General features: G+C 43.7%; 1 protein-coding gene across 3 annotated transcripts in view; it reads left to right on the top strand.

Moving 5' to 3' along the window:
- The window catches only part of LOC139576772 (transcription factor 7-like 1-A), a 48,251-nt gene that overhangs the window by 16,413 nt on the left and 14,988 nt on the right, over nt 1–16,850 (top strand). For all 3 annotated transcript variants that reach the window (XM_071403213.1, XM_071403212.1, XM_071403214.1), the window contains exon 4: nt 9,571–9,654. In XM_071403213.1, the coding sequence (XP_071259314.1) occupies nt 9,571–9,654 (84 nt within the window). The remainder of the gene's footprint in view (nt 1–9,570; nt 9,655–16,850) is intronic.

Genomic DNA, 16,850 nt, shown 5'->3' with positions numbered 1-16,850 from the left:
AGTATTTTCCCTGTTGAGTATCAAACCAATACCAAAAGTGTGGATGAATTAGCAAGTTTTTTCCCCCTGTGTCTTAAACCTCTACTTTGTAGCTTGTAGACGACCGTGGCAGTGATGTCAGCTCTGTATTGGACTAAGACTGATAGTTGTGAGAAAGCATCGATGGATGTTATGTTGGATTTATCTGGGACTCTTTGGCACAGTCTAACTGGTTGAGAATCTTCAAAAAGCCCCTCCACTGTGTTTTTAATACCTCCCTCAGCCTTCCTTCCCTCTTCACTCTCCTCTCTCCCTCTTTGCACTAATAGTTATTTTGTGTACAAGAGCATGTTAAGAGGCAAATGAGCCTGGCCTTCATAGGCCATGTTGCCATAGAAACCAGTGCACTCTGGATGGCTGACCTTTGACCCATTTTCCCCGGCTGTGAATAAGAGAGCAGGGCGACCAACCGGGTCACAATAGAGGCCCAACGAGCGGAGGGAGTGCCCCTGTCACAGTCACTTAACTTCACTCCTCTACTTACTAATGGATACTTCAAATGTGCTAGCCATTAGCAGGATGCTAGTGACACTGCTGGAAACAGCGGCCTTCTCAGGGTTAACCCCACACATAAACTGGATGTTTGCTCTGGGCTGGGGGGCATTGAAAAATATCATTCTGTTATTCACATATCCTACCACACACATCTATAATTTTTGATGTACTCATATTCAAAATGGCCTAGTTGGTATTGTATCCATTTTATGGCATGTGCATTTGGCACACAGTTTTTCCTGAAAAGGGGGGGGGGGGGGGGGAATGGTACCAACACTGATAAGGACATTGAAAGTGATTTGATAATGTCTCATTGTATTTCCTTGGAGTAGTTCATACATTGTTTAGTTTAAGAATATAATTGTTCAAGGCAATATTTGTCTTTAATGTGAAGAGCATCTTGTTATTTACTGACAACCCTATAAAGGTGGCCAGTGTATATCTATGTTTAGGTATGACATGATAAATACAGTGTGTGGATATATTCACAGTAAAGAATTGTTATTTCCATCAATTATATAGGCACCATAATATTTTCTCCATGTTTTATTTCTCCTTGTAAGTTCCTTAGTTTTCCTCAGGATTGTTTTCATTGACAACTTCCTCCTAAGGTAATCCACTTTACTGCAGAGTCAGACTGGATAATGGGCTGTTTTTCCACTAGGACCGTTCCATGTTATTTCAGCAAGCCATGACACCCACCATCTCCGATTTTTCTGAAATCATTTCTGTAGTTAGAAACAGATATTAGCATTCCCGCAACATTATTTTGTTGAAACATAATTTTATCTCTAACAAGAAGTATACAGTATCCGTTTTCTATGTTAGACAAGTAGTATGTTTACTGAACAGAAATCTAAACGCAACATGCAAAATTGTACGGAGTTACAGTTCATATAAGGAAATCAGTCAATTTAAATAAATCCATTAGGCCCTAATCTATGGATTTCACGACTGGGGAAAAAAGACATGCATATGTTGGTCACAGAAACTTTAAAAAAAGGTAGGGGTGTGGATCAGAAAACCAGTCCGTATCTGGTGTGACCATGCAATGCAAATAATCTCCTTCACATAGAGTTGATCAGGCTGTGGAATGTTGTCCAACTCCTCTTCAATGGCTGTGTGAAATTGCTGGATATTTGCGGGAACTGGAACACGCTGTCGTACATGTCAACCCAGAGCATTCCAAACATGCTCAATGGGTGACATGTCTTGTATGCAGGCCATGGAAGAACTGGAACATTTTCAGCTTTGTTTCAGAACATTCTATTCTCTGCCAATAGCGCTGGTGGACATTCCTGCAGTCAGCATGCCAATTGTATGCTCCCTCAACTTGAGACATGATCTGTGGCATTGTGTTGTGTGACAACTGCACATTTTAGTGGCCTTTTATTTTGCACCTGTGTAATGATCATGCTGTTCAATTAGCTTCTTGATATGCCACACCTGTCAGGTGGATGGATTATCTTGGCAAAGGAGAAATGCTCACTAACAGGGATGTAAACACATTTGTGAGAGGAATGAGCTTTTTGTGCGTATGACATGGTACCAACACTTTACAAATTGCGTTTATATTTTTGTTCAGTGTAGATGCGTCTCGGAGTATTATGTATTTATCCTATGTAATGTATTTCGTTTTTTTCCCCTGTTCAGAGAATTAGTCATTTAAGTTCTTAGGTTTGTGTCCCATCCTTCATCCTGATGTTACCAGGTTCTGACCACTAGATGGTTTTGTTCCAGGTGATTTTTATTACATTTTTTAATCCCCCCACACCTCAGTGTTTGGTCCAAATGTTAAAGGGATATTTCACCCAAATTCTAAAATGACATATTGGTTTCTATATGCAGTCTATGGACAAGGTATGACAGCAACCCATGCTTTGGTTTTGTTTAACTGGCCTTTGTTTCAAATGCTAATACTTAACATTTGTGGCACAAAAAAGTCAATGGTACCTATATTGGCATTTCCACGCTCCATTTCCAAATCCTCTATAAGTAACATTTTTGAGTTACACAATACATTTTTAGATACTTCAGGGTGATTTGGACATGAAGCGTGAAAATTTTAATTTAGGTACAATTTACCTTAATTGGATTTGAAACAGTGGGCAACAAAACCAACGCATGGATTGCTGTCATACCTTGTCCATAGGATGCGTACATGGTATGGAAACCAATGTCATTTTGGAATTTGGGTGAACTATCCCTTTAACATTGAGGTGTGGGGATTCTTTAAAAAAAGACCTAGAACAGCACCATCTAGTGGTCAGAACCTGGGAATATCAGAATGTAAGATGGGACATAAACCTAACTTAAATGACTAATTCTCTGAACAGGGGAAATAAACATCACCATTCTACTTGTGAGACATAGAGAACTCAGAACTGATACTATATACTCGTTGTTGGGGTGTGGAGGGTCCGTGGGTGGCTTTTGTCCCTTTCTTTGTATTCCTCATGTCTAACTAGTGGTTAGAAAAAGGTTTAGTTCAAATCAGATGTTAGGTACTATATTTAATTAATATGAAATGAATCCTATACATTTAAATGGCCAATTTGGGTGCAATAAATTAGCTTCTCAGATCAAATTATATTTCAACAAAATAATGAAACAAATTTCAGAACAATCTGAGATGGTGGGTCCTCTTTGTGCTTTTTGAGGTGGAACGACCCACTAACAACTATTTCTGTGCCCTGTAGCAGCCAAGCTGACCAGCGGAACTGCTTGTCGTTTCCCCATCAATTAACCACTAATTAGCACAATGAGGGCTGGACTTTGCCTATGTCTATGTAATTGCCCGCAATGTCTGCAAACAATGGGTCTTAATTCAAACTCGGTGACAAGGTGGGACTACTTACAGCAATTGTCTTTGCTCTGCAAGCTTATAATTGTATGTCATGCATAGATCAAGTGGAGGTGTCAATGGCTCGCATAAGCAGGTGATTTGAGCGGAGAGAAACTAGGGACTATGGTGTAAGGTTTGACAAGGCAAATGTGTGGAGCTGCTATTCATATGGGTAGAGGATCATTAACACCTCACTCTAACAGCAAGCTGTGTGGCCCATTTGTTTTCTGTTGGAGGGCAAAAGAAAACCATAGGGAGGGGCTCTCCACACAGTAGGTGATTGACATTATCTGCTGGAGCAGTCACTGGAAGCATTCCTCTGGCCCTGCTGTTTGGAGAGGAGAGGGGTGGGAGGGGGCTTGATGCCACAGCGCAAGGCAGCTTTAGCGCAGGTCTGAGCTGGAGTGTCACTGTCAATTAATCTGTTGCCATTGGAATCTTAGAACAGTGTATTAACATTTTAAAGTCATTTGGTTAGTAATTTGTAACCATAATAAATGGGTCTACAATAGGGTTTTTAGACAAGATTGCTCTTTAAAATAGACATTGTAGACACTCCAAAGACACATTTTTGTAGTTTTGTTTGACTAGAACAGAAGACCCCGAGGATGTGTCATGCCATTGACATCAGATTGATAACACTTTTTAAAACACTCCAAAGTCTGCAGATAGTTGGTGGAAAAGTTTGGCCTGTTTTTTTCTCTCTCTGGCAGTGTCTGATTTACTTTGACAACAAATGTCCAGACATCTGCCTCTCCTCTCCTCCATGCTCTGATGTTGTCTGGCCAGCAGTATGGCACCACACACTTCAGAGATGACAAAGACACTTGGCTATGTTCCCCCATGCTCTGTGAGAGAAATTTAACAATTAGAACCCAACTCTGGCAGTCAGCATGCCCCAGAGCATATGCTGTATTCTCTCTGTTCGAAAAACCAAAGAGTTAATCTTGGCTTTTTGGAAATTTTCTGTGGCGACTTTGCCACCTTTGTTGCATCTGGGTCCCTGACATGTAGCACAGTATTCTACTGATGTCTATTTTGAGTTCTGGAGGCTGGAAGACAGAGAGGCATGGAAATGGATCAGATATTTGCAGAAGTTGACTATTTGCACAGCTCTCACAGCTTTTTATCTGACACTCTTCTCTAGAGCAGTCTCTACATTGAAACCAGCGTCTCGATGGAGGCCAACCATAGGCCTGCTCAAATTGTTTCTAATGAAATTAAGGACATCTGTGAAGCATTACAGGACTGCCTGAAGTTTACTGTAAAATGTAATTGCTGATTTTAGTTAATCAGTGTTTTCAATCTTTTACAGACTATTCAATAAGACTGCAGCCATGGGAACCTCCTTTTCAGTAGTATCTTCCTATTTACCGTGCCTTCCTTTCTGGGTTTTTAAGTACCTTTTTTATTTGGGGGGGATTTAATGAAGTCTCCTAACCAGGTTTCTGTGTTATAGTCCAAAACACCATTTGGATTTGATTTTGATTGAATGGGGGGAGGGGCTCGATTCTTAGGCTAAATCGGGTACGTACTAGATTCAGCCGCGGGCTGATTTTGTTCGGAGCGGATGGTCAGGGGCAGGAACATAATTCTAATAATTTGTTCACGGCAAATTGACCACACCTTAGTCCAAAAATAGATTGTTTTGAACATAAGAATCATTTCATAACTAGATTACATTGAGACATGATCACTTGTCTCTTTTTATTTTTTTTCGTGGGAATACTTGGAGAACAAATTTTCTAAATGAAACGCATTTTTAACAGAATTCCTGGTAATTTTAGCAACCTCTGGCCTAAATGTTCTGTTATTTTGCAGAGAGAACATGTCATTCCCATTTGGATTTGAAGCTTCCTCCCCGTACTTAGAGTAATGTAAAGTTCTTCATGAGGAACACTTATCTTTTGCCAATATACAGCTCATTTGGAAAGTATTCAGACCCCTTTCCCTTTTCCACATTTTGTTACGTTACAGCCTTATTCTAAAAGTGATTACATTACACATAATCTACACACAATACCTCAAAATGACAAAGCGAAAACAGGTTTTTAGAAATGTTTGCAACAAATAAAAATGTACGGAAATACTTTATTTACATAAGTATTCAGACCCTTTGCTATGAGACTCGAAATTGAGCTCCGGTGCATCCTGTTTCCATTGATCATCCTAGATGTTTCTACAACTTTATTCTAGTCCACCTGTGGTACATTCAAATGATTGGACATGATTTGGAAAGGCACACACCTGTCTATATAAGGTCCCACAGTTGACAGTGCAAGTCTGAGCAAAAACGAAAAAATAAATACAAATAAAATAAAACACATGAGGTCGAAGGAATTGTCCGTAGAACACAGAGACAGGCTTGTGTTGAGGTCCAGATCTGGGGAAGGGTACCAAAAAATGTCTGCAGCATTGAAGGTCCCCAAGAACACAGTGGCCTCCGTCATTTTTAAATGGAAGAAGTTTGGAACCACCAAGACTTTTCCTAAGCTGGCCGCCCGTCCAAGCCAAGCAATCGGGGGAGAAGGGCCTTGGTCAGGGAGGTGACCAAGAACCCGATGAGAGCTCCAGAGTTCCTCTGTGGAGATGGGAAAACCTTCCAGAAGGACAACCATCTCTGCAGTACTCCACCAATCAGGCCTTTATTAAGGTAGAGTGGTCAGACGGAAGCCACTCCTCAGTAAAAGGCACATGACGGCCCGCTTGGAGTTTGCCAAAAGGCATCTAAAGAACTCTCAGACCATGAGAAACAAGATTCTCTGGTTTGACCAAGATTGAACTCTTTGGCCTGAATGCCAAGTGTCACGTCTAGAGGAAACCTGGCACCATCCCTATGGTGGTGGCAGCATCATGCTGTGGGAATGTTTTTCAGCAGCAGGTACTGGGAGACTAGTCTGGATCAAGGGAAATATGAATGGAGCAAAGTACAGAGATTCTTGATAAAAACCTGCTCCAGAGTGCTCAGGACCTCAGACTGGGGCGAAGGTTTCCCTTCCAACATGATAACGACACTAAGCACACAGCCAAGACAATGCAGGAATGGCTTCAGGACAAATCTCTGAATGTCCTTGAGTGGCCCAGCCATAGCCCTGACTTGAACCCGATCAAACCTCTCTGGAGAGACCTGAAAATAGCTGTGTATTAACGCTCCCCATCCAACCTGACTGAACTTGAGAGGATCTGCAGAGAAGAATGGGAGAAACTCCCCAAATACAGGTGTGCCAAGCTTGAAGCGTAATACCCAGGAAGAATCGAGTCTGTAATCACTGGCAAAGGTGCTTCAACAAAGTACAGGGGGTCTAAATACTTATGTAAATGTGATATTTCATTTTTTTCATTTTAATCCATTTTCAAATAAGGCTGTAACGTAACAAAATGTGGAAAAAGTTAAGCGGTCTGAATACTTTCCGAATGTACTGTATTTGTGTGTGTGTGAGAGTGTGTCAGGAAAGATTTATAAGAAGCATTTGAATAACTTAGGCTCCTCTGAGTTGATCCCTGAGTTGTTTTTCTCCCTCTTGTTCTCCTTGTCTCCCCTACCACAGCCCACTGGACTGTTCTCGCTCTCTTGTTAGTGAGTGAGTGAGTGAGTTGTGTGTAGTTGACTACAGTGAGGTAGGGTGTGTAAGGTTGAGTAGACATTTGTAGGGAGGGTAGTGGAAGATGGTAGTTTGAGGGTTTCTTTCTCTAACCAGCCGCTCCATAGTGTACAGTGGCAATTATTTAAAGGAGGCTGACTCTTCTGAATATAAAAGTGCCTTAGGGCATGTTCCCCAGTCCTGGCAGAAGCTGTCAAATAAGGGAAGGGGGGGGGGGGGTGGGGGAGCTGGGGGTAGGCATGGTCAGGGTAGACCAAATGCTCACAATAGGGCTTGTTTCATTTATGGAGGGACTCGTGAATGACATAGATTAGACAGTGAAAACTGTATTGTTTTGTTTTTTTCCCCCCAGAAAGCAGCATTCTTTAGGCAGTATGCACAGCGCATAATACATTTTCAATGGGGAGCTAGCAGCCTCTAAAAGCAAGGGCCTTCTGACAGTTGTATGGACTTGGGCCCATTAGTTGGAACCTGCGATTCAGCCTTGAGCAGTGTGGTGAAAATGAAAAGGGCTGATGTCAACTCCAAGAATTCCCCCCCCCTTTAGATGGGAATAAGGGTCCCCCTCCCTCCTCCCTCAGTACTCTATTGGACCCCAGCTGTCAGGAAACAATACCCTCTGCCTGCTCCGACAAACTCATTCCTGAATGTTTTTTTCCCCTCTCTCCCTTTCCCCCTGCTGCTATAATGTCTTTTCCATTTTTAACCCGCAGTCATCCAAGTTTCCTTCCTCTCTACAAACTCTGAGTGATGAATGAAGCTTTAAAAATCAAATCCTGCACAGATGATTGATAAGTCTTTTAAGCCTTGAATAGGCTTTTGTCATCTTTCACATGCGTGCAGTGAGTTTTCCCCACCATATATACATCACTTTGTGCAACAGTATAATTTGTTAATGAAAGTGCACAGCCTTGGTTTATGTAATATGAGGAAACGTGCAATGTCTTATTGTACAATATGGCCTTTTCCCATGCAAAATACTCTTTAATTTGTTTGATTCTGGGATGTGGTTTTGAGAAGTTAAACAGCAGGACACGATGACGTTATGAGTCAAATGTGATGTGATGTGATGTGATGTGATGTGTGTGTGTGTGTGTGAGAGAGAGAGAGAGAGAGAGAGAGAGAGAGAGAGAGAGAGAGAGAGAGAGAGAGAGAGAGAGAGAGAGAGAGAGAGAGAGAGAGAGAGAGAGAGAGAGAGCGAGAGCGAGAGCGAGAATGTTTTAGTGCACTAGCCCCTGAAACAGCTGAGCTGTCAAAATGGTCTTAACCTTTAGATATAAATGACTTAAATGTAAATGTAAATGTAGATCAGGGCAGTGAAACAGTCAAAGGTCCACTGATAAGGCCTAGGTGGCTGAGGTTGGTTACAGGAACCATCATTCTCTATGTAGCCTGCTTCTGACCTAGCCATTTTGAGGAGTGCCATACTCAACATAAATTAAACTACTGAGTAATGTGCTAAACTTCTCGCAACTAGAGGATCCATTACTAAACAGCAATGCTGTTACATTACTAATGACACATGCAGAGGTGTTGGAAACATGTTGGTATTCAGATGAACTTTGATACCACATGTCTATGTGTGCTCGCACAAATGCAGCATAAGCTGAAATGAAAACCCTTTTTATGAATTTGAAGTCGTTGGATACCATGGAGAAAATCCACATGCATGACAATCTGCTGTATCCGGTATTTAAACTGATTCACAAACCAGATGGTGGAGCTATGCATCGAACAGATCACCAGCTCCACACAGCACCAAGGCTGACAGGGAAAATGTATTTGAAACATGTTGCTTTCAGGCTGAGAGAGAACAACTCCTGTATACATGATCCTGTTCCAAAGCGAGGATGCATGGGCTGTGCTGCCATAAAATAACAATTAGTGTTTTCCTTTCCCCCCAAAATTAAAGGAAAACACTAATGCTCCATATAATGATAACTATGATAACAAGATGAAAAATGCTAACAAGGAGAGTGGATTAGTTTGGTTTGGGTCAAAAGGCCAAAACAATTCACCAGGATGCCATAGGCTTAGTGTTGAGACCCCACCCCTGCCTTTCCCTCCCGTTCTGATGGAGCTTCCTTCCAGCTGTCCCTTCCCACCCGCTAGTCGATGGGCGCCCACAGCTGGACTCTTGTTTTTTCTCTGACAAACGGAGATTTCACAGTCCCCCTCCAGTCTGCTGTGTTCACTTCCCTCTCCCCCGCTCTGCCAAAAGCCGGTGTCTGACTCCAACAACATATGAGTCTCATACAGGTGTCTGTCAGAGTTCTGTCTCTCTGCTGGCTCCCACACCATTTATGACATGGTCTGCTCTGGAATAGCTCAACCATATTTCATGCAATTCAGTCTCAACAAGGATTAGCGAGTTGGTCTAAACACATTATAGCAAGTTCGATAATGGCATGTGGTGTAAAATTGTGGTAAATTTGAGTGTGCACCAAGCAGATTTGGTATTATTGTATAAGAAATACATTCCTTTTCACTCTTTTCACCCCCCCTACATGTTTTTGTATGCTTGTCCTTACTGTATTATTTCAGTGTCCAGACATTTGTGTTTCATGTTACCTATTCTTCACCCCACAGTACCTGCAGATGAAATGGCCTCTACTGGATGTCCCTGGAGCTGCCGGACTCAAAGACCCCCGCTCCCCCACCCCAGGACACCTAGTGAGTACACCATACCATCCATCCAGCCACCCCCGCTCTCCCACCCCAGGACACCTAGTGAGTACACCATACCATCCATCCAGCCACCCCCACTCTCCCACCCCAGGACACCTAGTGAGTACACCATACCATCCATCCAGCCACCCCCACTCTCCCACCCCAGGACACCTAGTGAGTACACCACACCATCGATCCAGCCACCCCCACTCTCCCACCCCAGGACACCTAGTGAGTACACCACACCATCCATCCAGCCACCCCCGCTCCCCCACCCCAGGACACCTAGTGAGTACACCATACCATCCATCCAGCCACCCCCACTCTCCCACCCCAGGACACCTAGTGAGTACACCATACCATCCATCCAGCCACCCCCACTCTCCCACCCCAGGACACCTAGTGAGTACACCACACCATCCATCCATCCAACCACCCCCGCTCTCCCACCCCAGGACACCTAGTGAGTACACCATCCATCCATCCAGCCACCCCGCTCCCCCACCCCAGGACACCTAGTGAGTACACCATACCATCCATCCAGCCAACCCCGCTCTCCCACCCCAGGACACCTCGTGAGTACACCATCCATCCATCCAGCCACCCCCGCTCCCCCACCCCAGGACACCTAGTGAGTACACCACACCATCCATCCAGCCACCCCCGCTCCCCCACCCCAGGACACCTAGTGAGTACACCACACCATCCATCCAGCCACCCCCGCTCCCCCACCCCAGGACACCTAGTGAGTACACCATACCATCCATCCAGCCACCCCCACTCTCCCACCCCAGGACACCTAGTGAGTATACCACACCATCCATCCAGCCACTCACTGTGTCTAGTAACGGCTCCCAGCACCCTCTGCTGCTACTACTACTACAACTACTACTACTACTACTACTACATCATTGCAACAGTCATCTAGTCATTCCATACCATGAAGTGGGGAGGAAGTAGAGCAGCGTATTGTACCTCATATCTGGGTGATCTGGGGTTAGGGAAGTGATTTGTATTTGTGCTCAGCGAGCCACCCATGGTTACCACACTGTGGTTAAATAATCACAGTGACTCAGCCTGTGACCTTAGTGATTCCGGCTAGACGGGTCTGTTTAGTTTGTGGTGTGTTTGTCGGATCGCTTAAACACAATGATGCACTTGACAAAGTCTTCATTGAGTGGCGTCAATGGGAAGCTGTTGTCAGTGGGAGCAGTGCAGGCCTTGGCCTGGGGAATCCAGAGCTTCTCTGTGGCTGACTTCCCTCTCAATTGGAAGCCAATTAAATATATTTTATTACAGTGCTGACCTGTCAGTGACTCTCTGTGAGTATGCCTCGTTTGTCTGCGGGACACAGGGCTCGCTGTGCCCTGTTTTGTTCCTGCCAATGGATTTTATTTTATTTACTTAATATATGACATTATGAAATGCATGGGCCTGTATTTTAGGGCAGCAAAAAAATGTGAATAAGGAGCAGAGTAATTGCAATTGAATTAGGAGGAAATGAAAGGGGCTATTGAAGACTTGACGAGGAACCTGAGGTCTTTGGCTTGGTTCCATGCTGCCCTACCTTGGCCAAACTCAAGATTCGCATAAAAGAAACGTACGAATGTTTCTCTGTGACGAGCCTTCTATATTTGTGTGACCTTCATCTTTATTGAATGTCCATTGAACCAGGAAGGTTGATAGAGAGAGACTTATGAGGACCAGGAATTTGAGATTCAGACGTGAAGGATTTAGTTGATTTTGAAGGAGAATATTTTACTTATTTTAATTGCCTAACTTTAGATTTTGTAGTGGACAGTTTGCTTGTTCCCATTTCAAGTCACGGTCTCCTTTCTCGTTTATATTTTCTTGCCCTTCAGCTAAATCTCTTCGGTCCACAGAGTATTTTAGAGTGGTCATGTTAACCAGAAGAGGATGTAGCCAAGATAAAATCAGGTGATCTGAGAGACAAGGTCATCAGATGTGTGAGCAGAAGCGTCCTCTGATACCCAGGCCATTCAGACTGAAACACCCCACTGTGCCCTTACCCCCACCATCCACCACCTCCCACCCACACACACACCATGGCCATAAGCCCACATGCCCCTCTGGTGAGCTGCTGCCAGGGAGCCAGGCTGATTATGTGCTCATTACCCTAGCAGCAGAGAGGGGGAGCAGGAGGCAGGCTCCCCAGGCCTGCAGGGCCCCAGCACTGCACTAATGAGAGCAGGGGGAGCGGATGGGGTCCGTGGGGGTCCAGGGATTACTGCCCAGGAGCCAGGGCCAGCCAGCCAGAGGGACCTGAGGAGAGAGGGGGACAGCAGCATCTTTATGTATTCCTGCTCTCTTCTGGAAGCACTCATTACATGTTATAATTGTATATTCATGACGGCTGGTGTGGAGATGAGTTTTTGTCTGGTATTGATTATGTGGGACTTCTGGGGATGACCGTCAAGTATCTTCCACTGTTCATGCACATATGGCTCTTAATTGATATGACTTATCTGCCCTCCAATGTGTTTGTTGAAAGGCCTTCTCCCCCCTTAGTGTCTTTGCTGATTTAATATTTAGCTGCAGCACTACAGCAGTAATGAGATGATGATGCCATTGGTTATGATCAGATTCCTGGTGCCTCAGATCATCAATTGTCCCTCACGGTGCCTGGTCTGCAGCAGACAACAATGTGCATTGTAATGAATGATGGAGCTGGTCTCACTAGGACTCCTCTCGCTGTGTTAGTGGACCAGGAGTGAGAGGAGTCTGAAATAGAAATGAAACCCTTCTGTGCATTTGAGAAGCCCGGGAACAGGGAAGGCTGTCTGTCCTGTCACTGCTGTGCAGATTGGGTCCATAAGGCCCGTATGCTAATCAGAGCCTGCTCTGGCCGAGATCCTCAATTATTCACGAGACAGGTTTATTTAGCATTCAGTTGGTATTGCTTTTGGTAGTATGGGGGCGGGGTTTGGAGTTGGGGTGGGGGGCTGGATATGGAGAAGGGAACAAGCTTGTCTGTGAATACCACACCATCGCCCCAATATCACACCCTGTGTTCAGAGAGCTGCCTATTCATGCATTATACATCAAAGGCGATGCAAGGCCAGGTGATGCATTGTGGGTGTCAGCCTCAGCCTTGTCAGTCACCAGTAGCGGTATGCCAGCCGGACTAGACTGGACAGGGAGAGAGCTGCCTGCGTTCTGGCTCCTCAGATCACAGCAGCAATAACACACTCCTCAGACTAGACTAACTCTGCCTAATCATCACCATGGTGATCAAGCTGTGTCAATAGCACACACTTCCGCTGATTCAAGTCATTCTACCATTCCTACTGATTTTTCCATGTTAGACATGTCATTGGTAACAAGTGACTCACTGTTAAGCAAGTTTACGAAGTAATGTGACTTCCTAACGAGGTCGGTCTTAGACACTGAAGTCAGGACTATATCTGCCCAGTTCAGTCATCAGATGATCAGTACTCACAGCTCAAATATGGCCTCCTGTTCTGAATTTGACAAAGATAGAATCATTATTTTCTCTGTGTTTCAATACCCCATTACAGCGCAATCATGATGACAGGAGCGCTGTCTTGGTCCCCGTGTGTCAGTAGCATGTCATAATTCATTTAGTGGAGTATGGCGGTCACCTGGTTGCTTGTTAATTGAATTGAAGTGGTAAGACCTCAGCATTGACATGGATTTCCATTCCAAAGATGGCTTCTCCATGAAGTGCCCGTGCATCTTTCAGCACATTAGACTGAGTAGAAGTTTTTGTAAAGACGTCGACAGAGAATGGTACAGGTTGGGTTTGCCAAAGATACTTTCTGCTAGCTCGCAGTCCAAAATAGTTTGAAAGACCTTTGGCTGGGTGTCCTCTGAGATTTGCCAGTGTTGCATTACGCATTGAACAACCAGAGTCCATCATGAAATCAAAGGCTTTGGGAAGCCTGAACTGAATACTGATGGGAAGGCTGCAGTCCTTTCATGGCTCTGCAGAAACACTGCTTTTATAGACACACACTGATAGGAATCAGGTCTCAATATCCAAGTACATAGCCACTAATAAACAAGAAAGTGCACTTGTTCCCTCAATTTTTGGGGGCACTGAGCAAATTTCAGGTCTGCTGAGTGCAAACTTGAACGTTGTGAAAATTCTGTGCAATTTCTGGGATGCATTTATTGTGAAGACTGAGGCTGTACTTGCTTTAAGTTACAGTTATAACAGTGGCCAAGTAGTTACTGTGGTCATAATGTAGGCCTATCAAGTGGCCTAGCATCAAAAACAATAGAGAAAATGCATCCCATAACATGTTAACATGGAAATAGCTGTTCTATCATTCAGCCTACAGTAGCAGCCAATGTGGGGTGTTCATTGTAGGCAAACATTCCGTAAGACTTTTGGAAAAAATATGCAGGGCTTGACATTAACCTGTTTATCCACTTGTCCTTCAGACAAGGAGATGACTGAAAATGTGCTGTTTTATGCAAGAAACCACTTTACAAAATGAAGTTAATTATTATTCCCATACCATTTTTACAGATAATCAGACAAATTATGCTACCTTCTGCCTATTGGCTACTTTAGTCTCAAAGTACAACACTGTCCCTTTAAGACAGAAAAAATGCTCTTTACCTGACTCGCTTTTCAAAGATGGATAGAAATGCATACTTTTTGTGCTTTTGTAGGAAACAACCACTCCCCCATGGCTGATTTAGAAATGAGCTATAACTGGGATAATAACTCAATTACTAGCAAAGTATATGAACAAATGTGCACGCGTGGCTACATGCTGCTCTCAAGTGATCTCAAAACAAGCGCATATACTCACCACCATTAATGCTGTAAACACAGTCCAGTTAAAAGTGAATTGCACACATCCATATATGGCAATGGTCTATTTGCATATAGGGAGAGTGCAGCTCTGATTGGTTATGCATCACTGGTCTGTAGAGTATGGGCTGAGTCGTGCCTGTCAATGCAATAGAATCCTACTCCGGTGCGTTCTGCCTACAAGAAAATCTCTTGCATAGTTGTTTTTGTTTCTGTATGTTTCATTGAAAGTGGCTAATATTCACAATACCCACAGTAGAGGGAGACGTTGATAGTGTTAAAGGGGAAAAATAGAAAGTTGAGTGAAGTTCAACCTTGTGCTTCTCTGCGCGTGCTGATATTTCTTCTGCAAGGCAGTCCCAGGGGAGCTGCATGCCCTCCCGCAGATTAGAGGGAACATTGCCTAGAAGGTATCTTTATCAAAAGGTCAAACATATAGGAATTTGATTATATAATTATATATAATTTGTTTATATACCATGTTAATGATTTAGACGTTGATGAATAATTATTCTCTGCTACCTCTTTTAATAAATTCACTATGTTTTTAGCTTGCCCTCTCAGTTCTTCACGTGACCTAGGTGAAACACTAAATGATTTATTGGTGTCTAGCCACTGCAAAGTGACACAGCCATTTTCTTAACCTTAAACATTATTGCAATTGACCCTTTCAGAGGGGGTGACTGGTCAGACAAAGTGGCGTAGCTTCTCTGGGATTAATGTCATAGTTTTTGGTGGGTTGATTCTAAAATCATGTGACACGGTCAGTCAACTTACGTCTGTTTCCTTTTGTCATTGACAAACAAGGCTTGGATTTCTCAGCATGCTATGCAATCTTTTCACTCTTTCTTTCCTGGAGTTTTGAAAGGCCTCTGAGCCTCCCACCCTGAAGTGATTGCGTAGTAGAAAAGCATACACAAAGTTTGTTCTGCTCTCTCTTCCCCATCGGCTGTTTGCGTAGTAATTCAATTCAGATGTGCAGGATCCAAAAACATGTTTGCTTGAATGAAATCCACCCCTACACCCACATTGACTAAGGACTGTGGTTTTCTTAGCAGTGCTCCAAGTTTAATGGCCCAGTGAGGTACTGCCACCTCGGTCTACTTCGCCTCAAACCGCTTAACAGACAGCGACCTTGTCTCTGCACTGGCTCAGCAACTTTTCTTCCTGTTACCGTGTCGACTCAGATCTAATATCATTAGTCAGTGTTGCCACACGACATTTGTGAAGGCATTGTGTTTTGGTACATGTTTATATTTGAAACATAGCTTATGTTCCATGTGGTTTACTTAATACACCTTGCCCATGTGATCATGAAGCCAAGCATGTGAAGCTGTCATGGGTAGGAGGGTTATTAGAGGATGAATAGAGGTATTGATGGGCTAGAGTCTATTGACCTAGAGTCTATTGACACACCTGGAATCTAATGCTGCGTTTAGACGAGGGACGCAAAAACCACCTGTTGGCAAAGCGGGACAAGAAAGCAAGAAAGAGGGTGACAGCAAAAGCAAGCCAGCACGACAGTATGTGTTGCTATGGAGATTTCAGTAAACAAACAGTGCAAATCAACATCCGGTAGAAAACAATGCTGCAGCAGACGGCAAAACTTTAAATATTTTAACTCTGGCGGCAAGTCTCGTCTTCCGCCGCCATCCTCTACAGCATTTACATTCTCATTGAAAAGACTGACATCTGGTTTGCTGTCTACCTCGTACCATCTAAACGCAGCATAAGAAAAAAAAATCCCCATCAAAATCTGTCAGTTTAAGCTAGAAATACAGTATCTAGCTTTTTGAATGGGTTGCATCTCAATCCACTACATCCCCATATGTCGCCCTTCCACACCTGCGGTGGAAAGTGGCAGAGCTACAGCGCTGTTTGTCAGACGAGGAGACTTCTTGGTCTTCTCACAAAAAGCACTGTAGCATCTAAACGGTTTGGTCTTCAAACTGATATGACCACTCTATAGAAAGGGAAGACTCTCACAAACACGGTGGTGTTCTCCGTTTTGCTCTTACAAGCCCCACGGGACTCATCTGAAGTTGGTCATTTGATGTCCCAACATTTGTCTGTTGCGTCCGAACCGTTTGGGCTACAAACTATTATGACCCTACTGTAGAAAGAGGAGACACTCTTGAACACAATGGTGTAGTAATAGTAACCAAAACCACGTTAAACAATTCAAAATATATTTTCAATTTGAGATTCTTCAAAGTAGCCACCTTTTGCCTTGATGACAGCTTTGCACACTCTTGGCATTCTCTCAACCAGCTTCATGAGGTAGTCACCTGGAATGCATTTCAATTAACAGGTGTGCCTTGTTAAAAGTTAATGCGTTTGAGCTAGAGGTCGACCGATTATGATTTTTCAACACCGATACCGATTATTGGAA

Source organism: Salvelinus alpinus, chromosome 5 (genome assembly GCF_045679555.1).
Source record: "Salvelinus alpinus chromosome 5, SLU_Salpinus.1, whole genome shotgun sequence".
Lineage (NCBI taxonomy): Eukaryota > Metazoa > Chordata > Actinopteri > Salmoniformes > Salmonidae > Salvelinus > Salvelinus alpinus.
The sequence above is the reverse complement of the archived record's forward strand: the minus strand, read 5'-3'. Positions and strand labels throughout refer to the sequence as shown.